Source organism: Danio rerio, chromosome 22 (assembly GCF_052040795.2).
Source record: "Danio rerio strain M-AB ecotype USA chromosome 22, GRCz13ab, whole genome shotgun sequence".
Lineage (NCBI taxonomy): Eukaryota > Metazoa > Chordata > Actinopteri > Cypriniformes > Danionidae > Danio > Danio rerio.
Genome location: NC_141042.1, coordinates 40,947,960 through 40,975,897, shown reverse-complemented (window position 1 = coordinate 40,975,897; position 27,938 = coordinate 40,947,960). Strand labels below are relative to the sequence as shown.

At 38.5% G+C, this 27,938-nt stretch overlaps 2 protein-coding genes and 1 long non-coding RNA gene across 7 annotated transcripts; 2 read left to right on the top strand and 1 right to left on the bottom strand.

The window, feature by feature from the left end:
- Positions 1-121: 121 nt before the first annotated feature.
- Positions 122-7,840, top strand: LOC137488987 (uncharacterized). Of its 3 annotated transcripts, XR_015522317.1 has the most exons (11): positions 122-690; positions 1,188-1,313; positions 1,929-2,063; positions 2,968-3,908; positions 3,967-4,364; positions 4,480-4,545; positions 4,648-4,742; positions 4,868-4,918; positions 5,290-5,785; positions 6,065-6,179; positions 6,293-7,840. XR_015522317.1 is itself a non-coding variant. In XM_087304675.1 (9 exons), exons 1-9 carry the CDS (start codon positions 405-407, stop codon positions 6,306-6,308), a joined length of 2,898 nt encoding a protein of 965 aa, XP_087160801.1. In that variant the 5' UTR covers positions 325-404; the 3' UTR covers positions 6,309-7,840. The 3 variants fall into 3 exon arrangements, 1 of the variants encoding a protein (XP_087160801.1); XR_015522316.1 differs by having other exon boundaries at positions 325-690; positions 2,968-4,364; XM_087304675.1 differs by having other exon boundaries at positions 325-690; positions 2,968-4,545.
- A 2,308-nt stretch (positions 7,841-10,148) lies between these two features.
- On the bottom strand, positions 10,149-14,273 carry LOC147838658 (uncharacterized). 2 transcript variants are annotated; one of them, XR_015522436.1, is made up of 6 exons: positions 14,219-14,273; positions 12,871-12,976; positions 12,676-12,746; positions 11,305-11,490; positions 10,941-11,144; positions 10,149-10,505 (listed from the first exon to the last, which is right to left on the bottom strand). It is a non-coding gene; the product is annotated as an uncharacterized LOC147838658 (long non-coding RNA). The 2 variants fall into 2 exon arrangements; XR_015522435.1 differs by lacking the exon at positions 14,219-14,273 and having other exon boundaries at positions 12,871-14,159.
- A 1,872-nt stretch (positions 14,274-16,145) lies between these two features.
- LOC137489026 (serine/threonine-protein kinase pim-2) lies at positions 16,146-27,553 on the top strand. 2 transcript variants are annotated; one of them, XM_087304714.1, is made up of 10 exons: positions 16,146-16,777; positions 17,467-17,592; positions 18,584-18,718; positions 19,624-20,317; positions 20,431-20,661; positions 20,764-20,858; positions 20,986-21,036; positions 23,516-24,008; positions 24,276-24,393; positions 25,734-27,553. In XM_087304714.1, exons 4-9 carry the CDS (start codon positions 19,882-19,884, stop codon positions 24,359-24,361), a joined length of 1,392 nt encoding a protein of 463 aa, XP_087160840.1. In that variant the 5' UTR covers positions 16,146-16,777; positions 17,467-17,592; positions 18,584-18,718; positions 19,624-19,881; the 3' UTR covers positions 24,362-24,393; positions 25,734-27,553. The 2 variants fall into 2 exon arrangements, with proteins under 2 accessions (XP_087160840.1, XP_087160839.1); XM_087304713.1 differs by having other exon boundaries at positions 16,408-16,777; positions 19,624-20,661.
- The last annotated feature ends 385 nt before the right edge of the window (positions 27,554-27,938 follow it).

Sequence of the window (27,938 nt, the reverse complement as noted above, 5' to 3'; positions counted from 1 at the left end):
TATATAAAATACCAATATGTCACAATACTCTGGAAATTCTGTTAAAAACACACTGACTTGTGAGTTTGATATTTTGTACTCGAGCTTTTATTTTGTATTTCTTTATTTGATTGGCTATTTTGACATTGACGAGCTGTTATATCTAAGGCAGACCATGACAGGGGCTGTCGTCTATTGATTATGACCCGGTTTCAGACATAAATCGGTCCCGGCTCGGTAATATTGACTCATTTCTGTGTTGTTTTGAGCTTTGAGCAAAACTGAACTTTTGAAAATAAGCGCGCCTAGTGACGTCAATCCAAATGTTCCATAAGTGACGACACTCGGCATACCAAGCTTCAGTTCAGTGATTATCAAGCTAGTGAAAGGATTGTCATTTGAGCGCGTTTACAGAGTTTGAGTTAATGGATCGATTTACTAATTATCTGTCGACTTACAGCACTTTTACGAGTGAAGTAGAAGAATTTATGAGTGAAAACACGATGCCTGTATTTGACCACGCGATGGCAGCAACAGCATCTGTGTGTGGTGGAATGGAGAAAGCGGAGGCGGGTCTGTGGTTGGACACAATCGGCTTTTGCGACGACTTCTGTCCCTGGCTTGACCAGGTGGACGGGACTGTGGTTTCAGAGGCCGATACAACACTTCACAAACCCTCCACTGCTGAGAAAGTGAAGAAAAATGCAACCGGTAAGGCTGTCAGCAAACACTCAAGCTTAATTAGGTGTTAAAATGATTAAATTAGGTATATTAAGTATTGAGGGATTCAAATAGATGTGTAAATGATAAAACACACACATTATATATGAAACAGTAATGAGAAATGATCAATAATGGGGTTAAAATAGTCTCTGGGATGTGAAAGAGTTGTCCTGTGAGGTAAATTGTCGAGTTGTTTTTCACTGGGCCAAGCCAAAACAATGAATCCACATCCAATACTATTTTAAAACCCACAGGATGTGTCCTATTAGAAAATGCAGACTGCACACACACATATATATCATTTAATATATATTATTACTTATTATATATAAATATTTAGGAATACATTTTTAGGAATATCCAAAAATACATTGTGTGAGTCAAAATGAATGATTTTCAGCAATCTTCAGTCCATTAGGTAATGGTTCATGAGATATTTTGTTATGAATAGTTATGACTGATTCATGCTTGATTTTGTTTTTCAGGATCATCTTTGGAGACCATCAGCTTCTGCAGTAACTTCTGTCCATGGCTGGACGAGGAGGACTGGACTGTGGTTTCAGATGCCGGTGAACCCGCTACTGATGATAATGCGGAGAAAAACACAACGGGTAAGATTTCTTAGATTAAAGCCAATTTAAAAACTTCTTATTAAAAGTGTCAGTGTGTTGATGAATAATTTTATAACAGTGTCATAAATATTTAATGGCTTTCAAATTCATTCATTTTCTTGTCGGCTTAGTCCGTGGTCGAAATCAACCGTCAACTTATCCAGCACGTTTTTAGGCAGCTGTAACCCTTCCAGCCGCAACCCATCTCAGGGAAACATCCACACACACTCACTAATACACTACAGACAATTTAGCCTACCCAATTCACCTGTACCGCATGTGTTTGGACTGTGGGGGAAACCGGAGCACCCGGAGGAAACCCACGCGAATGCAGGGAGAACATGCAAACTCCACACAGAAACACCAACTGAGCCGAGGCTCGAACCAGCGACCTTCTTGCTGTGAGGCGACAGCACTACCTACTGTGCCACTGCTTCGCCTCATAATGGTTTTAAAAAGTCTTAAATTTAACTCTGTGAAATCTGCAGCAACCCTGTTTTTATTTGTGCTACATGTTGTATCATAATCACAAAGGTGTCTTGATGAGTCCAGTAAAGTGTTTCCATGAATCTCAGTTTCTGAAAATTGACCATTATGACGGATTTTGTCTTCCAGAGTCGCTTCTGGAGATCATCAGCTTCTGCAGTGACTTCTGTCCGTGGCTGGAAGAGGACTGGTCAATGCATTCTGATGACACTACAGCACCTTATGAGTCCTCTCCTGATAGCAGTGTGGAGGAAAACACAACCGGTGAGGCCGTCTGCAACCACAAAATAAGAAAAGCCACCTCTTAGTACAAGTATTTTGAGAAAATCAGCAGCTCAAAAGTCCCTGAAAGAGGATAAACTTAATTTAAAAATGGATAATTGAACATCATCAGATAAACAGCTCAATGGGATCGTTTTAATGCACTTATTATAGACACAAAGCAACTATTCTCATAGACATATGTCTAAAATTTAATATATACTCCATAAAGCTCTCCTGAAATTACAATGTTTTTCTTAGATGTTAGCATCAGTGTATTAGACTTAAGGATATCTCAGAGCTAGTGTGGTACAAAACTGACAAAATTCCCATTTAAAAGCTATAAACATGTAAAGCTTGCAGTTTGTCTCTTCCACCTAAATCAAATCTTATGACCAATCAAATGCTCTCTAGTGTCTGACATGCCCCGCCCTCATTTTTACATTGGGTGTTCATTTGATGCTGGCAGAGCTGTGAAAAAAACTGAACACTATTGGCTGTTTTTAAGGGGAGGAGCTATGCTATATGCCCCGCCCTCTTCATGCTTCAGTTGAGATGACGTCAAACATTAGATAATAAACGCACATCTCAAAGCACTTCATATCATGTTCATCAAGACTGTTTTTCACAGAAGGTGCTTCTTGTTTTATGATGGCTCCTCTCATATATGATGGGACGTGTGATTTTGAGCCCACAGCACCACAGATTAGCATAACTCATATTTTCACTGGCATTCATGAGTTTATGAAGGATTGACGAACACTAGACCACAGGTGTCCCGCTTTAGGACAGTTCAGCCAATCTCTAAATTATTATTCATATTTTACATCTATATATTCTTAATAGCCGACACAATAACTGACCGCCACGTCTCTAATCTGTTCTTTGTTGTTTTTCTTCATTTAAGAAACCCAAACACAAGGCAGCAGGAGGAACAAAATCCAGGCTTTCTTCAGGAGGGTGTGGAAGCTCATGAAGAAGCCTTTCCTCCGCAGAAGACGGAACAAAGGGGAGCCTGATTCTGATCCAGATCAAGAGCCTGATCCAGATCAAGAGCCTGATCTAGATCAAGAGCCAGATCCAGATCGAGAGCCTGATCCTGATTCAGAGCATAATCCAGATCATGAGCCCGGTCCAGATCGAGAGCCTGATCCTGATTCAGAGCACAATCCAGATCACGAGCCAAGTCCATATCATGAGCCTGATCCAGATCGAGAGCCTGATCCTGATTCAGAGCACAATCCAGATCGAGAGCCTGATCTGGTTTCAGAGCCTGATTCAGATCAAGAGCCAGGTCCAGATCAAGAGCCAGATTCAGATCAAGAATATGATGAAGATCCAGAGCCTGACCGAGAGCCTGATCCAGATCGAGAGCCAGATCCGGGTGAAGAGCCAGATCAAGATCGAGAGCCAGATCCGGGTGAAGCTCCAGATCAGGGTGAAGATCCAGATCAAGAGCCAGACCCGGATGAAGAGCCAGATCAAGATCGAGAGCCAGACCCGGGTGAAGAGCCAGATCCTGATCGAGAGCCAGATCCGGATAAAGAGCCAGATCCGGATGAAGAGCCTGATCCAGATGATGAGTCAGATCCGGATGAAGAGCCAGATCCAGACCGAGAGCCTGATCCGGAGGAAGATCCAGACCGAGAGCCAGATCTGGATAAAGAGCCTGATTCAGATGAAGAGCCTGTCCCTGGACCATCTGGGACCCAGAATACTGTTAAACCCCGTCCAGTTCCAAAGCTTGTCTTTGGACCATCTGGGACCCAGAATACTGTTAAACCCCGTCCAGTTCCAAAGCCTGTCCCTGGACCATCTGGGATCCAGAATACTGTTAAACCCCGTCCAGTTCCAAAGCTTGTCTTTGGACCATCTGGGACCCAGAATACTGTTAAACCCCGTCCAGTTCCAAAGCCTGTCCCTGGACCATCTGGGATCCACAATACTGTTAAACCCCGTCCAGTTCCAAAGCTTGTCTTTGGACCATCTGGGATCCAGAATACTGTTAAACCCCGTCCAGTTCCAAAGCTTGTCCCTGGACCATCTGGGATCCAGAATACTGTTAAACCCCGTCCAGTTCCAAAGCTTGTCTTTGGACCATCTGGGACCCAGAATACTGTTAAACCCCGTTCAGTTCCAAAGCCTGTCCCTGGACCATCTGGGATCCAGAATACTGTTAAACCCCGTCCAGTTCCAAAGCTTGTCCCTGGACCATCTGGGATCCAGAATACTGTTAAACCTCATCCAGTTCCAAGGCTGGTCCCTGGACCATCTGAGTTCCAGAATACTGCTAAGCCTTATCATGTTCCAAAGCTTGTCCCTGGACCATCTGGGATCCAGAATACTGTTAAACCTCATCCAGTTCCAAACCTTGTCCCTGGACCATCTGAGTTCCAGAATACTGCTAAGCCCTATCCAGATCCTAATCCTGTCCCTGGTCTATCTGGGCTCAAGATCTCTGCGTCAGGAGCCAAGGATGATCATGGTGAGTACTATTATATATGCTAACACAACATTTATTTGTTAATGTAAGACAATATCAGTATGATAGACCTGAAAGCACTTAAACAATCTCTTCTTTTTTCAGGATCTGTGGAAAGGTTCTATGAACTGGGAGGTTTTCTGGGAAGAGGAGGCTTCGGCACAGTACGCAAAGCGATCCGTAAATCTGATCGCGTTGAGGTAAAACTCTTACCACACATGTTGCTCCCTTTGTAAATCGTCTAATTGAGCATCAGTATTGATTAAATAAATCAGAGACTGAAGAATGTGTGGAAAATAATAATAATTGTATTTCCTCTCTGCAGGTTGCCATCAAGCAGATTGAGAAGAAAAACACTGACTATTACATCTCTGTGGTAAGTTGGAAAAAAAATTAGTCAATGTTTAATTCTTTAATGGTTTGGACACATTTACTGTTGTGTAGTTGAATTTTAAAAGGCCAAATCCAGTTATTTGACCCTGGATGAAAATTTTACTCATGATCAAGTTGAAGAAAGTCATTTAGCTGTTCTTCATGCATCGCTGCACTGCTGTAAAAAACTGAGCCTGTGCAGAGCTGTGGCCCTCCAGGAACAGAGTTTGACACGTTTTGCTGTTTCCCCATTCAAACAGAATGCCTGGGGGGCGTTTATTTAAGAGCATGAACTTTTTCTGAAAAACTTTCTTGCATGAAGTGTCCTTTCTTCAGATCTGCATCTCCTAACCCTTGTTCTCTTTTTCTCCTCAGCCTCGTTTAGCGGCCAAACCGGTGATGATAGAAGTGGCGTTAATGCTCAAGCTGAAGAGTCCGCCATTGTGCACATACGTGATCGAAATGTACGAGTGGTTTGATGCACCTGATTACATTTCAATAGTCATGGAGTACCCAACGCCTTCTCAAGTCCTGAAGTTCTACGTAAAAAATCACGGCAAGCTGGAGGAACCTGTGGCATGTCGCCTGGTGAGACAGATAGTCCTGGCAGTCAAGCATTGCTTTGACAATGGCATTGTGCACAACGACCTGCATTGTGAAAACATCCTGGTCAACACGAGGACTATGCAGATCAAGCTGATCGACTTTGGCTGCGCTTTTGAAGTGCGGCCAGGAGAATACCGTAGCGCCGTCATGGACAGCACCAGGTCTATATGCTGCCTGCTGGTTTACATGTTGACCGGAGACATGCTGACTTACTTCGATTCCAAAGCCAATCGCAGTATACCGCTTCCAGCCAGCTTAACCAGTGGTGAGTGAACAGACCCTAGATGTGTTTCCATACAAGATTTCAACTTTATTTCTTAAGTTAAACCTACATTTTTATGCACATTTTGAAAATTCATGCACATCTTGGCACTGCACTATTAAGTGTATAGGTGGCGGTTTAGGATACAGCCAATGGTAGTCTTTTAATCACACATTTCAGAAGGGAACCTTGATAAATGTCAGCTTTAGTGCATATTATACAGTCTTATAAGTAAGATGTAGTCTTATATGCAGTGTATTAACCATCTTTCTCCTTGTACAGAATGTCGTGAACTGATTGAAAAGTGTCTGAACAAAAGCATGACACTGGATGAGTTCTTACAACATGACTGGATGAAGTTGCACTTGGATGAAGACAAGACTCAACGTAGATGGAGGTAAACACTCAGCCTGAAGTGTTATTCTATTGTGCTGGTTCTTATTTTATATAGATATGCGCTAGACAAATCCTAGACATGTCTGTAATATTTCCTCTTTTGTTTTTTCTCAGTGTGAACTTCACATAGAAAGCAGCAAAGTCTTCTACAGAAAGTCCCCTCATCTTAAAAAAGAAAAAAAAAATCAAGATTTTCTACAAAAAACTCATAAAAATCAACAAAAACATCATAATGAAGCCATTTCTTCACTGCAAATGGAAAAAAAGAAGAACTGATCCAGAACCAGAGCCTGACCCAAAGTCTGCAGGATCAGCATCGTCATCTCTCCCAGGAAACTGCCTCTTCTGTGCAGTCGGAAATGGAAACCAGCGGTCGACTCCGAGGACATGGATGGTTAAATCAGACGGCATATTGAGGAGGAAGTGTTGTTTCTCCTGAGGATGATGATGATGAAGAAACACCGGCGCCGGTACAATGCATTGGGTCAGGTTTATATGATAAGCAAAAGGTTTAAAAATTATAGATTTTAGGACAGCCCTAGGCAAAAATGAGCATGTATTTTATTTATTGGTGAAAATAATCCCCTGAACACAAATAAAGATATTCATTAGATGGAATCAGAGAGCTCCCTCATCCTCCATATACAGCAACAGCCCCAAGTTGCTCAGAAACAAAGTCCAGAAACTACCAGAAAATCTTTTTTGGTAGTTTTCTAGACTTTGAGGATGAGAGCGCTCTCAGATTTCAGAATTACTGATATCAGAAATGAGCTAGGAGGAGTACGGTGGTGGTGGAGGGCCTTGTTTTTTTAGCTTGTGTTGTTGATGCAAGTGTACATCACTAACACTGACCCCTAAAGTAATTGTAGACTTCTAGATTTCTAATGTTATTTTTGGACAGTCCTAGGCTAAAATAAGCATGCAACACAAATGATATTTTTAGATGAAATCTGAGAGCTCCCTCATCCTCCATATACAGCAACAGCCCCAAGTTGCTCAGGAATTCTGGTATTTTTCTGGACTTTGAGGATGAGGGAGCTCTCAGAAATGCCAATATACTCAATGAGCTAGGAGGAGTAAGGTGGTGGTGGAGGGCCTTTTAATAATTATAAATAATAATAATAAAAGTATTGATACATGTTAATAAGTAAAGAGAGATTAATGATGCCAGAATTGTCAGTTTTGGGTGAACTGCCCCTTTAAGCATTAGCATCAGTGCATTTCATCATGGTAATGAAGTGAGGCTTGATGAATGAAAGTCTTAATTATTATATTTTAGTTAAATCATTATTAAGTCACTGTTTAAATGACATCTGCATCACATCTTTAAAGTCAAGCAACAAAAACCCGTGTCATGATCTGAAGCCACACGACACAACATGCAGGAGCTAAAATACAACTGATGATCAGGTTTAGCTTATCTTATCAATCTGACCCAATGCATCGCCACCCAGACTGAAGTACAGGTGAAATCAGAGACGTTGAGAGTGCCGGTGTTCAACTCTTTCAGGGTGGATTTATTTAATCGTCACTCTTATAATCTCTAGAGAAACAACACATCCTCCTCAAATGACGTGTCCATCGATATCCTTGCAGGATCAGCATTGAAGAGGCAGATTGAACCTTTTACTGATTAAATAAAGTTGATTGTACATCCAGAAATGAAGAGTTTTGCCATCGTTTACTCATTCCTTGACTTGTTCAACACTATTTTGAGTTTCTTCTGTTGAACACAAAAGATGTTTTGAAGAATTCGCCATTGACCTCCACAGTGTGTGCTTTTCCTACTATGGATGTCAATGGTCATGCGTTTCAGCATTCTTCAGTGCATCTTCCTTTGTGTTCAACAGATGAAAATGATCACAGAATTTTCATTTTTGGGTGAACTATCTCTTAAAGTGTCTCCTAAATACTGCTAATCTCTCCCCGGAGCCTCTGATCATGAGCTGAATAACGGTGAGTTTGCTGTCAGTATTACTTCTCATTTTTAATCATTTAAGCACTTTGTTATTCTGATGTTATTCTGACTGTTGTCAATATTGTAGGATACAACCAATGACTTGTATATTGAGATTATATAAAGAGGTTTTGCATTAATTAAATAGAAATAATTTAGTTCTGTTCTGATACAGCCAGTGCTGTTACACACAGTTGAAGTCTGAATTATTAGCCCCCCCCCTCTATATTTTCCCTCAATTTTTTTACAGTTTTTCCCAATTGTTTACACACATCTTCTGAAAGCATGTCTCATGTTGTCAGAACCCTACACACAAATCAAAACACACACACACATTGGGCAAAACTCTTCAATTCTCCCGCAAAGTCAATCTACTTATCAACACTACATTCTCCATCCCAGTTTGCACTATTTTTCGCACGTAAGCCAATTGCACTAGGCACTTTTTGCATAATAAGCACAATTAAAAAAACACTGTACATTGTTTACATCTGTTTCATTACTCAAATCAGTTTTATATATTGTTTACTTTCATAGATATTTATATACTTAAATTTTATAATCATACTTCAGTCACTTCTGTGTATATATGTGTATTTATGTGGATGTTGTGTGTATGACTTCACTGTGGACGGCAAAGTAAGAATCTCATTGTACTGGGAAACGAGTTTCCTTACTGTGCACATGACAATAAACAGTTGAATTGAAGTCAAACTTTACGTTCAAAACAGTCTGATTTCTTCTCAAAATGGTATTTTGTTTTTAAATGACACAGACAAGCCATCACATGAATAGACATTTATAATAACCAGTTGATCACTGATGTGCTTGTACAGTTGTTCTTGTTTGCTTTGACCTGCTTAAAGAAACTAGGTTCCTCTTCATTTTCATTATCACCATCTCAGAGCAGAGGACAGGTCTTGCAAATGTGTAAACTCTTTCTCATTGGGTTGACACATTTTCCTCACCATTTTTCAAAACCGTTAACACGGATGTCATTCAAGCAGTGGAAACTCCGTTGTTTTAGCTATGGTAGCCAAACAGAAACCATCTATTCCTAACCATTAGACACTACCAAGATCAGTATGAAATCACTGAAGCACCGGTTTGACACTCCTTCACACAAATCTTCAATTAATCAGTCTGCAAACATTAAAAACGGTGGAAGGTCTGTGTTATTCTGTACCAGCATGGATGGAACTCCCAATGGATTTAACTGTATATTGGTTTACATGTGTTTTCTCTGATATTTACAGTATTTTATTACAGTTTTTTACAATGCATATGAGTTTTTTCAATACATTTATCAAGTTTCCTGAGCTCTTAACGCAGTTAGCACAACATTCGTCTTCGTAGGCTATACAATTAACACATTTCTTGTTGCTGTGGCACAAAATGCATCCAGTTAACGCCAATTTAAAATGCACTTTTACACACAAGCTCAACCAAGAGCAAAACTATGTCATTTTACAGTCAAATTTACAAATGGTTTCACACAGTATGTCAGAACAGATAACATCATGATCTAACCACAACTTAAAGTTTATCTTGTTTGCTTTGACCTGCTTAAAGAAACTACCCAGATAGCAAAATACACTCGGGCCAGTTCCGGCTAGATTGTCGCCTGCCGGAGACTAACCCCTCGGCCCAACTTCGGCTGCCGGACTCGGGCCGGATGCCTGTGGACTCACTGCCCGATTCCGGCCCGAATCAAGCGGGCCAGATGCGGCGGCCGCAAGCGAGCCGACGCTGCGCATCCGCGCCAAAATCGGCGCGAGGGTAATGTGCGCTGTGGCCCGGAGCTGGCGCGACTCCGTATTTATACACCTTATAAAACCTTTTGGTATTACATTGGTACTTGATATATGGTATTACAACCATTTGAATTTATATAACAGCAAACACAGGCTATAATGTAAACACAAAGTGTAAGCACTGCGTTTAACCTTTGAATAAAGTGCAAACTGCATACATATTCTGTAACGAAAATAATCAGACAAATGACAAAATAAATAAATGTTAAACGTTTATTGATTACATGAAAAAAATAGTACTAAAATTTTATAAATAATTTTGTAGTGCACAAGAATATCAATATAAAAACAACAATAAAACAACACAATAAAGACACACAGAAAGATTTAAACAAAAAATCTAAAAATTACACACAAACACATGTTTTTTAAAATAACCCTGTTTTCCCAATAGACTTGAATTAAAAATTTGTAAAAAAAAGGCTAAATTTTATATAAACCTAAATATAGAAACCAATTTTAAATATAGCAAGAAACATCTTAAAAATACCAATGACAATCCATAAAATATCCAAGTCAAACTTGTAAAAAATACTGCAGAATTCTGAAGAAACATCTTGAAACATTTTTTAATAAAACATTAAAATAATAATAAACAAACAAATATATATATATATATATATATATATATATATATATATATATATATATATATATATATATATATATATAAATAATTGCAGAAGTATAAAGTCAAACTTTTTTTTTAAATAAACTTGAACAAAATCAATTGCACAAACAGCAAGACATGAGTGAGATGATTATACATTTCATATATATACACGTCTTGTGCAATTTTATATTTATAATTTTATTTGTATTACGTTTATTAAAAATGTATCAAGATGTTTCTTCAGAATTTGGCGCACACACATACATACATACCATACATACATACATATACACACACACACACACACACATATATATATATATATATATATATATATATATATATATATATATATATATAAATGCAAATGAAAGAAACAAATTGTTCAAGTATCAGGGAACATCCTAATACACTTAAAATGTTGTTTAAAAAATAAAACAAAATAGTGATGTAGACATTTGACACATTAGCTTTCTCTTCTTTCTTCCTCCATCCCTGTCAGGGGCAAGTTGTAGCTACCTTGTAATGCATTTTTCCACTTCTTTATCAGTGGCGTGGTATGGACATTTGTCCTCACTCCATCTGTGATTAAAAGATAAACAGATAATTAGTAGTGAACAAGTACTAATGTAAAAAAAAAGAAAAAAATTAGGAAAAAAGTAGGCTACCTACTAAGCAAAAAAAAAAAACAATAAAAAAAAAAACTTAAAACACTTTGAAATTAGCAAGAGCTTGAACTTACCAGTTTCTTCATTTGTTCGGGCTGCTCCTTTAGTTGATTTATTAAGCTTTTCCAAATCCAATTGGCCAAAGGAAGGTCAAATGTGTTTACATCTGGAATTTCATCACGTCTGTTTTGGTTTTGTGAGAATCAGGCCCAGCTGCTGCTTTATGACGTTGCATGATTTTAAAACTTCAGTCAGTCGTGCTAAAAAAGAAAAATAACAGATTAGTATAAATCAACCTGTAGCTTATTCTCATACAACTTCTGTAAATACAACAGTGAGTTAGACACTGCTGATATTCTCTAGTTGATCTTTACTTTCTAGCTGCATTAAACCTTAACAAATTTAGTGATGTCTTCAATTCTTACAAAGACATCACGAGATGCATTAAGTTCTGTCTTGATCTCAAACTGCACTAGAACAAAGACTGTAAATGTTCATAGGTGTACTGCAGGAGTGTCCAAACTTTTTGGGCCGAGGGCCAGATGCAAAAAAACAAACGTTGTCGCGGGCCAAATTTTACATACATCACACTGACACGTGTATATATATATATATATACATAAATACAGTTGAAGTCAGAATTGTTAGCCCCCCTAAATTATTAGCCACCGTTTATTTTTTCCCCAATTTCTGTTTAACGGAGAGTTAAACATTTTTTTCCACACATTTCTAAACATATTAGTTTTAGTAACTCATTTCTAATAACTGATTTATTTTATCTTTGCCATGATGACAGTAAATAATATTTGACTAGATATTTTTAAGACACTTCTATACAGCTTAAAGTGACATTTAAAGGCTTAACTAGGTTAATCAAGTTAACTAGTCAAGGTAATTAGGCAAGTTATTTTATAACAATGGTTTGTTCTGAAGACTTAAGGGGCTAATAATTTTGACCTTAAAATAGTTCATAAAAAAATTTAAACCGCTTTTTATTCTAGCCGAAATAAAACATAAGCCTTTCTCCAAAAGAAAAAATATTATCAGACATACTGTAAAAATGTTCTTGCTCTGTTAAACATCATTTGGGAAATATTTAAAAAAGAAGAAATAAATCAATGAGGGGCTAATAATTCAGACTTCAACTGTGTGTAGATAGACAGACAGACAGATAGATAGATAGAGATCATAACAAGAACTGCTGCTTAATTGAATGCATGTGATAGCGACACCCGGTGGTTATTTATTGAATTACGTTCATTTTTTTATAGCGGGCCAGATTCTATTGATATTTATAAAAAGCCTCGCGGGCCGTAGTTTGGACACGCCTGGTGTACTGGAATGTACAGTATCTGTGCATCTTGATGGTGGTCTTAAGATTTCTGCCATAGTCATTGATGGTGATGGTACTTGTGGTGCTGCATTGATTTCTGAAATCTTCATACCTGCCTTTCATCCAGCCTCTTTGTTTCAAGTAATTTTTCTTCATCACGGTATAGATGTGTCTATACTGTCCCTTGATCAGATACATTTACAAAACAAAACATCACTTTAGTATAGTGCCAGGGCAAAACTCACAGGTTGTAATAGATCAATGACATAATGTTGACAGTATGTGTTTAAAATAATTGCAAACAAACCTGTTCTGTGTTTAGATGTATGACAGGCAATCATCATCCTCATCTGTCTACCAGTCAGAAATCACAGTTGCGTGTGGATGTTTGAGTCGAGCTTCCTCATATGCATCTATAATAAAACATCACATTGTTGTTAACCTCCCGTAAAGAAAAGTTCAAATCCTGAAATACTATCAAAGTTAATTAATGCATATAATACCTATAGTGTAAATAATCAGTACACAGAAGGTTGCACAAGATTTATTCGGAGATTCATGCAGAGTGACAGCCTTATGAATCTGAGACATAGATTTGTAAGATGGTCAAGCACATGCATTATTCTGTACCCATGAAGATTAACCTACCATTGTGAAAAATGTTTGATGATGATAGCCAATAACAATAAACCATTTCAGCTGTTTGTGAAGCAATTAGTAATGTAATGTCTGAAAAGCTCAATCTATGTTGAAAATGTATCAGCAGTTTACAGCTTATGGACTTTTAGCACACAACTATAACATGCCTGTTCACGTTCAAAAGAGTGTGCCATTGACTGCTTTGGTCGTGATGTGCTGAAAAATGATCTCACTAACATTTGTTAAACAAGAACAATAAGACTTAACCAACAAATATTGTTACCCATTCATTTAAATCAGAATTTATCACTGTCAATAACATAAAAAAACAAACAAACATCAAAATCTGCTTTAAGACGTTCAGTTTTACATTAACTGACCATTACAGCTTGAACAAAAGATATAATTGATTCACATAGGCTAACACATATGAATTAAAGTGCATAGTAATATATTTCTCTTGGATAATTTAAAGAGAATAGTAAACAGTTGAGTTTCGATCATTTTCGTGACTAACTGCATAAACAAGATAAACAATAGTATTTTATTAATCCAAAACGATTAGTTTTTATTTACACATAATCACAGAATTAATACTGTTGGATAAGTATACGCCTGTACAATGATTTTTTCAACATCCACGGTACTTTATAATGTTAAATCAGGAAAAAAACACGTTTTGCCAAGTTAGTTAATGGATTCGTCTACAGAAACTTTCTTTAACGCAAAGTTAGCATACACACAAATTCGTTTCATGTTTCTTTAAAATAATTAAAATAGTGTTCAGTTACTACACACGTTACAATCTAACATTGTGTAAAAGGAACAGGAACTTTCAGACGTGTTTGTAACTGTTAGCGTTAGCATACATTAGCTCCAGTCGTGTTTCTTAAAGCAAGTTACATTTCGTATCAAACTGTTTTAAATTACTAAACGCTGTTACAACCAAACACCGTGGAAATGTTTTAAGCTCTAATTTCGCTAATTATACAGAACACAAGCAGTAAAAAGCTTACCTTTCTGACCGGAATCCACGTGAGGTCTTTGAAAAACCAAACTTTTTCTTCTTGTGATTTTCGTGCCATGGTGGTTGACAACCAGCTTTTTGGAGCATTACCGCCACCGTCTGGATTGGAGTTTGGATCAGGAGTTTAGTAACGCATGTGTTTATTATGAAACCAACTTCTGCTTTAAAAAAAAAAACAGTCAGCACAGGAGCGTGCTATCTCAAAAATAAGCGAATTTTACATAGTTTTTCTCTAGATGACATGTATAATCTATTTATAAATAATATTGTTTTGTTTGCGTCTAAACATTGCGACCATCCACACTAAATTTTTTTTTTTTTTTTTTTTTGCTATCGTACCATGAATATTTTCTCAAATTATCATTAAACGTGGAGCTAACAGATTACTAGATAAAATAAGAACTTAATCGGTTGCCATCAGCCGAGTCCTTGCAAGAAGCGGCCAGGATATGGTTCACCGGAATCGGGCCAGTGCTTTACAGCCGCATCACAACCGCATGTGCGCGAGCGAGCTGCGGGCCGCACTCGGCCCGGATAACACTCGCCGATGCCGAGTCGGAGCCGGAGGCGCCGGGGGGCAGCCGAGCTCGGGCCGATTACTGCCTGCTATCTGGGTAGGTTCCTCTTCATTTTCATTATCACCATCTCAGAGCAGAAGACAGGTCTTGCAAATGTGTAAACTCTTTCTCATTGGGTTGACACTCCCTCCATTTTTCAAAACAGTTACCACAGATGTCATTCAAGCAGTCCAATCTCTATTGTTTTAGCTATGGTAGCCAAAAAGAAACTCTCTATTCCAAACCATTAGACACTACCAAGATCAGTATGAATTCACTAAAGCACCAGTTTGACACTCCTTCACACAAATCTTCAATTACCCATTAATGTGCAAGCATTAAAAAACGGTGGAAGGTCTGTGTTGTTCTGTACCAGCATTGATGGAGGAGGTCAACAGTGTCCTAATCTCCCAATGGATTTAACTGTATATTGGTTTACATGTGTTTTTTTCGATATTTACAGTATTTTATTACAGTTTTTTTCACGCTGGCTATTACAGTTTTTTCAATACATTTATCAAGTTTCCTAAGCTCTTAACACGGTTAGCACAACATCCGTCTTCGTTGGCTACGTTGTGATATATATATCACAGCACAACATCACAGCTGATTTCCATCTAGAAAGCATGCTCATGTGTTGAGGTTTTCCCAATCACACTATCATCTGTTCTAATAGAGGACTGTTGAGGTTTTTGAAAGGAACAGTGAGCGCATCAAAGAACTCCGTCACCAATACATCCAGGTAAGGTTATGCAAAACAGTCTATATATATATATATATATATATATATATATATATATATATATATATATATATATATATATATATATATATATATATATAATTATGTATTTTATATTTGTTCGGTTTCTTTCCTTTGTTAATATATTACAGTGCTCTAACACTGAAAAGTCTGTCAAAAACACACTGATTTGTGAATTTTATATTTTGTACTTTTCTTTTGTATATTTCGGAAATTATTTGATTGACTCTATTATTTATTTTCTACTATTATCTACAAACAAAAACCAATGATTAATCACAGGTGAACTAAACATCACAATTAACATGTAATCACCCAGGAAATACATACATTCTTTCATTTCATATTTTATAATAATAGCAAAAACCTTTAATAATTAATTAAACGTGACTAAGATTAAGTGAAAATTAAACGTAGCTAGATCTTGGAATATATTGTTAGATCATTTGTTTGTGATTGTCGGTGGTCATATGTATCATATAATTTATTTAATATTTGTTCAGTTTCTTTCGTTAATATATTACAGCATTCTAACACTGAAAATTCTGTCAAAAACACACTGACTCGTGAATTTGATGTTTTGTAATCGAGCTTTTATTTTGTATTTTTGGAAATTATTTTTGAAATATTCTCCGCGAACTGTAAAGCCCGCCATGTTTGATTTGATTGGCTATTATTTTGACATTGACGAGCGGCAGACCACGACAGGGGCTGTTGTTTATTGATCACGACATAAATCGGTCCCGGCTCGGTAATATTGACTCATTTCTGGGTTTTTTTTGAGCTTTGAGCAAAACTTTGAACTTTTGAAAATAAGCGCGCCTAGTGACGTCAATCCAAATGTTCCATAATTGACGTCACTCGGCTAACCAAGCTCCAGTTCAGTGATTATCAAGCAAGAGAAAGGATTGTCATTTGAGCGCGTTTACAGAGTTTGAGTAAATGGATCGATTTACTAATTATCTGTCGACTTACAGCACTTTTACGAGTGAAGTAGAAGAATTTATGAGTGAAAACACGATGCCTGTATTTGACCACGCGATGGCAGCAACAGCATCTGTGTGTGGTGGAATGGAGAAAGCGGAGGCGGGTCTGTGGTTCGACACAATCGGCTTTTGCGACGACTTCTGTCCCTGGCTTGACCAGGTGGACGGGACTGTGGTTTCAGAGGCCGACACAACACTTCACAAACCCTCCACTGCTGAGAAAGTGAAGAAAAATGCAACCGGTAAGGCTGTCAGCAAACACCCAAGCTTAATTAGGTGTTAAAATGATTAAATTAGGTATATTAAGTATTGAGGGATTCAAATAGATGTGTAAATGATAAAACACCCACATTATATATGAAAAAATAATGAAATATGATCAATAATAGGTTTAAAATAGTCTCTGGAATGAGGAAAAGTTGTCCTGTGAGGTAAATTGTCGGTTGTTTTTCACTGGGCCAAGCCAAAACAATGAATCCACATCCAATACTATTTTAAAACCCACAGGATGTGTCCTATTAGAAAATACAGACACATATACACAAGTATACATAAATATAAGTGCCATCAGAAATTTCTTTCGAAAATGAAATTTTTTCTCAGTCTCCTTTGTTTATGTTGATATATTTCACTTTAAAGATCAGGAAAAGGACTTATTCTTTGCCATAAAAGTGATATAACAGAACATAACGTTACACACAAGAGCCTGATAGAAATGCTCATTTTAGAGGAACATTTCAGATGGCAATTGGAGGTTTTTGCATCTAAACTCTTCATAGATATTAGGAGAAAACGTTTAGGAATAGCCAAAAATACATTGTGTGAGTCAAAATGAATGATTTTCGGCAATCTTCAGTCCTTTAGGTAATAGTTCATGAGATATTTTGTTATGAATAGTTATGACTGATTCATGCTTGATTTTATTTTTCAGGATCATTTTTGGAGACCATCAGCTTCTGCAGTAACTTCTGTCCATGGCTGGACGAGGAGGACTGGACTGTGGTTTCAGATGCCGGTGAACCCGCTACTGATGATAATGCGGAGAAAAACACAACCGGTGAGTCTGTCAGCAGCTATTAGACTAAAGCATGAAACATGACAAAAACAATATCAAACAGTGATGAGTAATGATCAATAATGGGTTTTACACAGACTTTGAGATGGAAAATAATTGTCTTGTAAGGTCTGTTGTAACCTTCATTGTCTTGTAATTGTCTTGTAAACTGTCCTAAATAGGTTGAAACCATTTTAAAAGCTGGGCTAAGAGATATATGAATGTATTGGAGTATTAAATTAATGTATGAATGAAATTAGACACTTTACATATTAAACAAAATGAGAAATGAGAAATAATGTGATTTTAAAAGAGTCATTCGCTCAGTTGTGTTGTTTTAAATGCACAGTTGACACTGTTTGAGATGTCTTTGTCATGACAACATGACAAAACCAAGACAACACCGCCTGTCATAAATCCGTCATAAACATGATTGTCATGAGGCCCTTATAATTGTGTCAGGAATATTTTTCTGATCACTTTTTTCAGTGTAAATAAGTGAATTTGTCAATAAAGTTTCTTATTAAAAGTGTCAGTGTGTTGATGAATAATTTTATAACAGCCTCATTAATATTTAATGGCTTTTAAATTATAAATTAAATTTGCAGCACTGAAGTCAAGAAAGAGGAATGACACTAGAAGACACAAATACAATGGCCTCACTCACGTTTAAGACAGAATTATGACGTGTTATGTTGTCTTGCTAATGTCAAATTGTCATGACTAAGTCAGGTTATGCATGTGTTATTTGTTTATGTCTAGTTACAGCAGCAACAAAGGCATACAAGTGATTGCTGTTATTAAGGAATCTCAAACAATGTTATTTAAACTGACATAACAAAGAGACAGTTGTCATAAGCTTGCATAAACTCTCATTCATATTCATGACACGCGTCACACCATAATCACAAAGGTGTCTTGATGAGTCCAGTAAAGTGTTTCCATGAATCTCAGTTTCTGAAAATTGACCATTATGACGGATTTTGTCTTCCAGAGTCGCTTCTGGAGATCATCAGCTTCTGCAGTGACTTCTGTCCGTGGCTGGAAGAGGACTGGTCAATGCATTCTGATGACACTACAGCACCTTATGAGTCCTCTCCTGATAGCAGTGTGGAGGAAAACACAACCGGTGAGGCCGTCTGCATACACAAAATAAGAAAAGCCACCTCTTAGTACAAGTATTTTGAGAAAATCAGCAGCTCAAAAGTCCCTGAAAGAGGATAAACTTAATTTAAAAATGGATAATTGAACATCATCAGATAAACAGCTCAATGGGATCGTTTTAATGCACTTATTACAGACACAAAGCAACTATTCTCATAGACATATGTCTAAAAATTAATATATACTCCATAAAGCTCTCCTGAAATTAAAATAATGTTTTTCTTAGATGTTAGCATCAGTGTATTAGACTTAAGGATATCTATGAGCTAGTGTGGTACAAAACTGACAAAATTCACATTTAAAAGCTATAAACATGTAAAGCTTGCAGTTTGTCTCTTCCACCTAAATCAAATCTTATGACCAATCAAATGCTCTCTGGTGTCTGACATGCCCCGCCCTCATTTTTACATTGGGTGTTCATTTGATGCTGGCAGAGCTGTGAGAAAAACTAAACACTATTGGCTGTTTTTAAGGGGAGGAGCTACTCTATGCCCCGCCCTCTTCATGTTTCAGTTGAGATGACGTCAAACATTAGATAATAAACGCACATCTCAAAGCACTTCACATCATGTTCATCAAGACTGTTTTTCACAGAAGGTGCTTCTTGTTTTATGATGGCTCCTCTCATATATGATGGGACGTGTGATTTTGAGCCCACAGCACCACAGCTTAGCATAACTCATATTTTCACTGGCATTCATGAGTTTATGAAGGATTGACAAACACTAGACCACAGGTGTCCCGCTTTAGAACAGTTCAGACAATCTCTAAATTATTATTCATATTCTACATCTGTATATTCTTAATAGCCGACACAATAACTGACCGCCACGTCTCTAATCTGTTCTTTGTTGTTTTTCTTCATTTAAGAAACCCAAACACAAGGCAGCAGGAGGAACAAAATCCAGGCTTTCTTCAGGAGAGTGTGGAAGCTCATGAAGAAGCCTTTCCTCCGCAGAAGACGGAACAAAGGGGAGCCTGATTCTGATCCAGATCCAGAGCCAGATCAAGAGCCGGATCCAGATCGAGAGCCTGATTCAGAGCATAATCCAGATCATGAGCCCGGTCCAGATCGAGAGCCTGATCTAGATCGAGAGCCTGATCCTGATTCAGAGCACAATCCAGATCATGCGCCAGGTCCAGATCGAGAGCCTAAGCCAGATCAAGAGCCTAATCTGGTTTCAGAGCCTGATCCAGATCAAGAGCCAGGTCCGGATCATGAGCCAGATCAAGAGCCAGATCAAGAGCATGATGAAGATCCAGAGCCTGATCCAGATCCAGAGCCTGATCCAGATCGAGAGCTTGATCCGGGTGAAGAGCCCGATCAAGATCAAGAGCCAGATCCGGGTGAAGCGCCAGATCCGGGTGAAGATCCGGATCGAGAGCCTGACCCGGGTGAGGAGCCTGATCCAGATCGAGAGCCTGATCCAGATCGAGAGCCCGATCCGGATAAAGAGCCAGATCCGGATGATGAAAAAGATCCGGATGAGGAGCCAGATCCGGATGAGGAGCCTGATCCGGATGAAGAGCCTGATCCAGAAGAAGAGTCTGATGTGGATGAGGAGCCTGTCCCTGGCCCATCTGGGATCCAGATTGCTGCTAAGCCTCATCCAGATCCAGAGCCTGTCCCTGGCCCATCTGGGATCCAGATTGCTGCTAAGCCTCATCCAGATCCAGAGCCTGTCCCTGGACCATCTGGGATCCAGATTGCTGCTAAGCCTCATCCAGATCCAGAGCCTGTCCCTGGACCATCTGGGATCCAGATTGCTGCTAAGCCTCATCCAGATCTAGAGCTTGTCTCTGGACTGTCTAGACTCCAGATTGCTGCTAAGCCTCTTCCAGATCCTAAGCCTGTCCCTGGACCGTCTGGGCTCCAGACTTCGGTGTCAGGAGCCAAGGACAATCCTCGTGAGTACTATTATATATGATAATACAACATTTATTTGTTAATGTAAGACAATATCAGTATGATAGACCTGAAAGCACTTAAACAATCTCTTCTTTTTTCAGGATCTGTGGAAAGGTTCTATAAACTGGGAGCTGTTCTGGGAAGCGGAGCCTTCGGCACAGTATACAAAGCGATCCGTAAATCTGATCGCAAGGAGGTAAAACTAGCTTACTATTCATGTTGCTCCCTTTGTAAATCGTCTAATTGAGCATCAGTGTTGATTAAATAAATCAGAGACTGAAGAATGTGTGGAAAATAATAATAATTGTATTTCCTCTCTGCAGGTTGCCGTCAAGCAGATTATGAAGGGAAAAAATGACTATTACATCTCTGTGGTAAGTTGGAAAAAAAATCAGTCAATGTTTAATTCTATAATGGTTTGGACACATTTACTGTTGTGTAGTTGAATTTTAAAAGGCCAAATCCAGTTATTTGAACCTGTATGAAAATTTCACTCATGATCAAGTTGAAGAAAGTCATTTAGCTGTTCTTCATGCATCGCTGCACTGCTGTAAAACTGACCGCACTTTCTGCACAGATATTTTGCTGAAATCTGATTAATGTGAGCAGTTACTGTAGTTCGCTTTTTTGTTTGGTTTTCTGAGCGGTCTATCAATGTTTATCTACATCAATTGAATCAATCCAGACTCAACATTGCTTATCCTGCGGTGTGACTATTGCGGATGTACACACTGCGATATCAATGCTGAAACAATACGTTGAGCAGCCCTAACCACTGAACTGTTTTGACAATGTCTTTGGTATTTTTGTTGGACGTTGAGCATCTGTGTTTACGTTGAGCTGGAGCTGCAACTTGAACATGCTTGTAGTGATGTGACGTTGTGCGCCGAGGCTTCGAAGCATGTATCTAAAAAACGATACATCTCGCAGGGAAGCAGGAGCTTGATTCGTTTTGCCGTCATCACGTGATCAGTGACATCCGAAGCTTCATTTTCGCCTATACCCACGTGACTGCTTCGAATTTTGATTCGGTTTAAACACCCTCATGGGTTAGTAAAGTGTATAGCGAGAGATTAGGCGTCGATTACATTCCTTTCTACTGTTTCAAAGCACTGCACCGGTCCCACACACCAGTAATTAAAATAAAATACAAGAGTAATTTATAGCAAAAAGGTTTTGAACCATACTAAAGTGTATTAGCGCTTTTTTTTTTATAACTTTCTTTAAAGAAAACCACTGCATATCGTAGTGTAGTGTTTAACAGAGACCAGTTGGCGAGTGCAGCCTAGATGCATTACTCACATAGCATGCTCCTTAGAGCGCTGGTTCGATCCCCGCTTGGAACAGGACTAGTTGTAATATGATAAACTTTTGAATACCTCGGATTTGACTACAGTCATCGGTGGTGTAATGTAACATACCTTATGTGTAAAGACTACAGTAATTGAGTAATTTGTTTATATTGCTGTTGTTGTATTACTACATGAATGAGTTTGTCAGTTGTGAACATTTGACGTTATTGCAACACAGTGCTTTCCCACACTTTAACCAGCAGAGGTCCTCATCGAGCTTTGATTTAGAAAGCTTCGAGTAACATACCTTTTTCCGACACAATTAAGTCGAGCGCTTCACTGGTTCGGAAAGCTTCATTTCACCATCACTACATGCTTGTTCAAAACGCCAGTAACTATAGCTGCGTCCCAAATCGCATACTTATGCACTATTCTACGCCATTTTGTAGTATGAATAGTGTGTTCACACTGAAAACTCTAAAAATATTAAGTGCACTTTAATTACCCGGATGATGCACTCATTCAGCCGCTAAAATACTCTTCACGCACTCAATGACTGCAGGTTTGCTTACGTAGAGGAAGGGGCGGAGCTATCGGACGAACATGTTGAATAACTTTATTTATTTTGGATGGTGAAAGCAAAATTCTCCTACGAGAGTGATTATAGCGCCTCCCGATGGTGAATACGGCAATACTCACGGCAGGTATTATTTGATAATTTGGTCGTTTATTTCACTGATTTGGCAACCGTCAAACGTCATCAGGAAAACGGTTTGAATTTCCGCTTAGTAAAAAAAACATTAGTGCGCCATTTGGGACGACACTACATACATATTGACCTTATTCTCCGCAGACGAGCGGGCGCTGCCATTTGAATCTTTTTGGCACGAGACTTCCGGTCTCATTCACTTCCATTCATTTTTAGACGTTAAAAACTGCTCGTTTCGCTGTTTGATGTTGCAAACTGATATTTCCTTGTTAAATTATTCTACTTGGTCTGTATAGTCATGCAAACATTTGTTTGTAGAGTAAGCAGTTTGGCCATTTTCTGCCGTTTATTATTCCTTGTCATTTCTCCCATAGGCGACTGAAACGGAAGTTTTAAGACAATCGCGAAAACAGGAGCACTTCCGCATTTTAGAATAAGGTCAATACTATCCTGTTGAGTTTGTAAGTACATAGTGCATGAGTGCATAGTGTATAGTGTACCATTTGGGACGCAGCTTTTAACAACAAGCGTGTGAACTTCCTCTCTTACTGTGTTACAAGCAAGCTGTGAGAAGCTTAAAGTTGTGTAGCGCCATCTAACGTCAAGGAGTGATCTTGCATACTCTTCTGCTTGACGCCAGTGAAAATCACTTAGGTTTGAATCTGGAAAAAACGTCTCGCTGATGATTAACGCGAACGAAAAGCGTCCTTAACTTTGTTTTAATGCTGGATAATAGGGCTCAGATTTCCTCTAAACTATCTGTGTTTTGAAAACGAACATGTTCGCATGAACTAAATCCTTGTCTTTCTTCAGATCTGCATCTACTAACCCTTGTTCTCTTTTTCTCCTCAGCCTGGTTATTCCGAACCGGTGCTTGCAGAAGTGGCGTTTATGCTCATGATGAAGCAACCACCGTTGTGCCAATACGTGATCGAAATGTACGAGTGGTTCGAGGAACCTGGATACGTTTCAATGGTCTTGGAGTACCCAACGCCTTTTGAAGTCCTGGGGCAGTATATACGCAATCGCGGCAAGCTGGAGGAACCTGTGGCACGTTGCCTGGTGCAGCAGATAGTCCAGGCAGCCAAGCATTGCTTCGACAAAGGCATTTCGCACAACGACCTGCATTCCAGCAACATCCTTGTCAACACGAGGAATTCGCAGATCAAGCTGATCGACTTCGGCTGCGCTTTTGAAGTGAATGCACGGAGCTACAATAAAGCCGTCTTAGCCAGCGCCTGGGCTATAGGCTACCTGCTGTATTACATGGTGACCGGAGATTTGCCAACTTACAGCACCGAACACGAGGAAGACCGCATTTCTCGTATAACCAGCATAACCAGTGGTGAGTGAACAGACTCTAGCTGATTTAAACTTTACATCTTAAGTTAAACCCACATTTTTTTATGCAAATGTATGCACATATATTGGCTTTTTCCATCAAGAGCTTGTTTTCATGTGTACACATGGCCGCTGCCTCAAATGCTTCACTTTTAAGGAGCATTTGGGGGGCGGTTTAGGATACAGTCATTGGTAGCATTGTATCTTGATGAATGTCAGCTTGTAAGATGTAGTCTTATGAGCAGTGCATTAACCATTTCTTTTCCTACAGAATGCTGTGATCTGATCAAAATGTGTATCAGGGAAAGGCTGACGCTCAATCAGTTTTTAAAACACAAGTGGATGACGAGAGAGTAGAAGGACATCGAGGCTGAAGACACAACATGAAGGTAAACAGGAGAAGAAAACTGCGTTTACAAGACGATCAGCCAATGTCAGAATAGCTTTAGCGGTTTTAACAGTCATGCTATGACCCCATCGGCTACTTTAAAGGTGCAGTATGTAAGTCGAACAAGGTATTGGAGCAAAACAAATGGATGATTGTCAGATCGAGGAGCGAGTCTGATGATCGAGCCTAAAGGCTGATTTAAGTCGTGTTTTAAGTGAAGTTTAACTTTAAACTAATTTCGAGAGGAGCACGTGCTCATGATTGACCCAGCTAATCACATTCCTCCAATCAAAGGATCCCAAGTCACTATATACATCCTCATTTCCTTTCTACAACTATCTTCGTCTGGAAGAACCCCCCTTCCTCCTCTTTATCCACCTTTATCCACAATGGTGGCCCAGTGACTAGCACTGTTGCCTCACAGCAAGAATACCAATGGCGTTGGGTCCTCGCTGGGCCATCTGGTATTTCAGAGCTTGCATGTTCTCCTTCTGTCCGCGTGGGTTTCCCCCTGGTTCCCCGGTTTCCTCCCACCATCCAAATGTGCTCTATATTATAGATAAAATAAGCCTAAATCTGTTTTCTAAGTCTTACTCTCTGGAAGTTGGCCTTAGCCTCAGCAGCGGGGGAGTTTTGAGATCGACCTGAGCTCAATCTCCCTTCACCCTGCGAAAGGTGGAAAGCCCTGGGCTTGAGGATCCCTTGAGCTCAGGGCTCTCTCCTGGGACAGCACGCCAAACAAGCTATGTATAAACCTTGAGCTAAGTGTGAACTCTTGAAATTAAAGCAACGGCTTGCGATAGAGGGAATATTTTGCACAGAAAGCACAATTTTAAACCTGACTGTTTTTCAGATAGGCAAGAACGCTCGCTTTGCATGTTTCTGAAATATCTGCAAACACATTATGGTATTTATATGCTTTAAAAACTTACATACAGCACCTGTAATGTCAAAACAAAACAAAAAAACGTGTAAAATATATGCACATACATTCAAATTTGCATAAATCATTTGGAAATAAAGCAGCGTTTCTATCATGTGATAAACAGAAAAGACTAAAATAGTCATTTTATGGTAAACTAGCGGCAAATATCAGGCAGAAATGTATTTCAGAACTTAAACGAAAAACACATAAAAAATGCTGAATAATTTGATGTCAAAATCTTGACGTCTATTTGACATCCACACATTGATGTCCTTTTGACCACCAAAATAATGACAGCTTTAATAAGCCATTCACAGACAACATGTGTTTTCTATTGTGCTGCTTCTCGTTTTATATAGATATGCGCTAGACAAATCCTAGACATGTCTGTAATATTTCCTCTTGTTTTTCCTCAGTATGGACTTAAAAAGCAGCAAAATATTCTACAGAAAATCCCCTCATCTTAAAAAAAGAAAAAAGAATCAAGATTTTCTACAAAAAAAAAACTCATAAAAACCAACACAAACATCATAAAGGAGCCATTTCTTCACTGCAAATGGAAAAAAAGAAGAACTGATCCAGAACCAGAGCCTGACCCAGAGTCTGCAGGATCAGCATCGTCATCTCTCCCAGGAAACTGCCTCTTCTGAATAGTGGTCGACTCCAAGGATATGGATGGTTTAATCTGACGGCATATTGAGGAAGAAGTGTTGTTTCTCCTGAGGATGATGATGATGATGATGAAGAAACACCGGCGCCGGTACAATGCATTGGGTCAGGTTTATATGATAAGCAGAAAATTTAAAAGATATAGATTTTAGGACAGCCCTAGGCTAAAATGAGCATGTATTTTATTTATTGGTGAAAAAAATCCCCTGAACACAAATGAATATATTCATTAGATGAAATCAGAGAGCTCCCTCATCCTCCATATACAGCAACAGCCCCAAGTTGCTCAGAAACTACCAGAAAATCTTTTTTGGTATTTTTCTGGACTTTGAGGACGAGAGCGCTCTCAGATTTCAGAATTACTGATATCAGAAATGAGCTAGGAGGAGTACGGTGGTGGTGGAGGGCGTGTTTTTCAGCTTGTGTTGTGGATGCAACTGTACATCACTAACACTAACCCCTAAAGTATTTGTAGACTTCTAGACTTCTAATGTTATTTTGAACAACCCTAGACTAAAATAAGCATGCTTTTCTCTCTTTTTTTGGTAAAAAATAATCCTCTGAACACAAATGAAGATATTTATTAGATTAAATCAGAGAGCTCCCTCATCCTCCATATACAGCAACAGCCCCAAGTTGCTCAGAAACAAAGTCCAGAAACGACCAGAAAAAAACATTTGAGTATCTTTCTAGACTTTGAGAATGAGGGAGTTTTCAGATTTCAGAATTACTGATATCAGAAATGAGCTAGGAGGAGTACGGTGGTGGTGGAGGGCCTTTTATTAATAATAATTAATAAAGTATTGATACATGTTAATAAGTAAAGAGAGATTAATGATGCCAGAATTGTCAGTTTTGGGTGAACTGCCCCTTTAAGCATTAGCATCAGTGCATTTCATCATGGTAATGAAGTGAGGCTTGATGAATGAAAGTCTTAATTATTATATTTTAGTTGAATTATTATTAAGTCACTGTTTAAATGACATCTGCATCACATCTTTAAAGTCAAGCAACAAAAACCCGTGTCATGATCTGAAGCCACACGACACAACATGCAGGAGCTAAAATACAACTGATGATAAGGTTTAGCTTATCTTATCAATCTGACCCAATGCATCGCCACCCAGACTGAAGTACAGGTGAAATCTGAGGCGTTGAGAGTGCCGGTGTTCAACTCTTTCAGGGTGGATTTATGTAATCGTCACTCTTATAATCTCTAGAGAAACAACACATCCTCCTCAAATGACGTGTCCATCGATATCCTTGCAGGATCAGCATTGAAGAGGCAGATTGATCCTTTTACTGATTAAATAAAGTTGATTGTACATACAGAAATTAAGAGTTTGATCATATCAGTTTTACCATAACAAACTGTAATATTATTGATTTTATAATTATGTCCATGAATGCTAAATACTATTTAATTATGTCATTCAGACTGTCATTGCTGTATATACTCGACCCTGTTATTTCTATTTCTCTTCTATTGCTGTTGATGTGTTTTGTGTTTACTGAATATGTTGTGTTTTGCACTCTTAATAAAAAATAAATAAATGTGCATCTTCTTTAATATTGAGGTCTGGTTTTTCCAATTATGTGCATTCAGATTTACTGAAATTCTGCTATAGTCATATAATGATTGCCTGATTAAAAAGCTAAAATTTATATATTATTTATAAAATTACCCAGTTGATTGTATCTACCTTATAGGCTGTAATCTAAACCCAAGCCTCACAGTAAATTTATTGGGGGGGTATACAAACAAATACAAACACCTATTTTACAAGAAATGTAAAAATGAAATGTAAAATGTAATGTAACTTTTTAGGTAATGTAAGATTGTGTAATATACATGCTTCAGTGAATGAAATGTATGCATTTATTTAAATTATAACTAAATTATTCAAAGGTATTTACGTTTTCAGTGTTTTGAGGGATATCTGGTGTGTTCT

Coding starts and splice junctions, on each gene's coding strand:
- LOC137488987 (XM_087304675.1), top strand. CDS start 405: ATGGATCGATTTACTAATTATCTGTCGACTTACAGCACTTTTACGAGT. Junction 691..1,187: donor AGTGAAGAAAAATGCAACCG/GTAAGGCTGTCA, acceptor TTTGTTTTTCAG/GATCATCTTTGGAGACCATC. Junction 1,314..1,928: donor TGCGGAGAAAAACACAACGG/GTAAGATTTCTT, acceptor TTTGTCTTCCAG/AGTCGCTTCTGGAGATCATC.
- LOC137489026 (XM_087304713.1), top strand. CDS start 16,492: ATGGATCGATTTACTAATTATCTGTCGACTTACAGCACTTTTACGAGT. Junction 16,778..17,466: donor AGTGAAGAAAAATGCAACCG/GTAAGGCTGTCA, acceptor TTTATTTTTCAG/GATCATTTTTGGAGACCATC. Junction 21,037..23,515: donor ATGACTATTACATCTCTGTG/GTAAGTTGGAAA, acceptor TTTTCTCCTCAG/CCTGGTTATTCCGAACCGGT.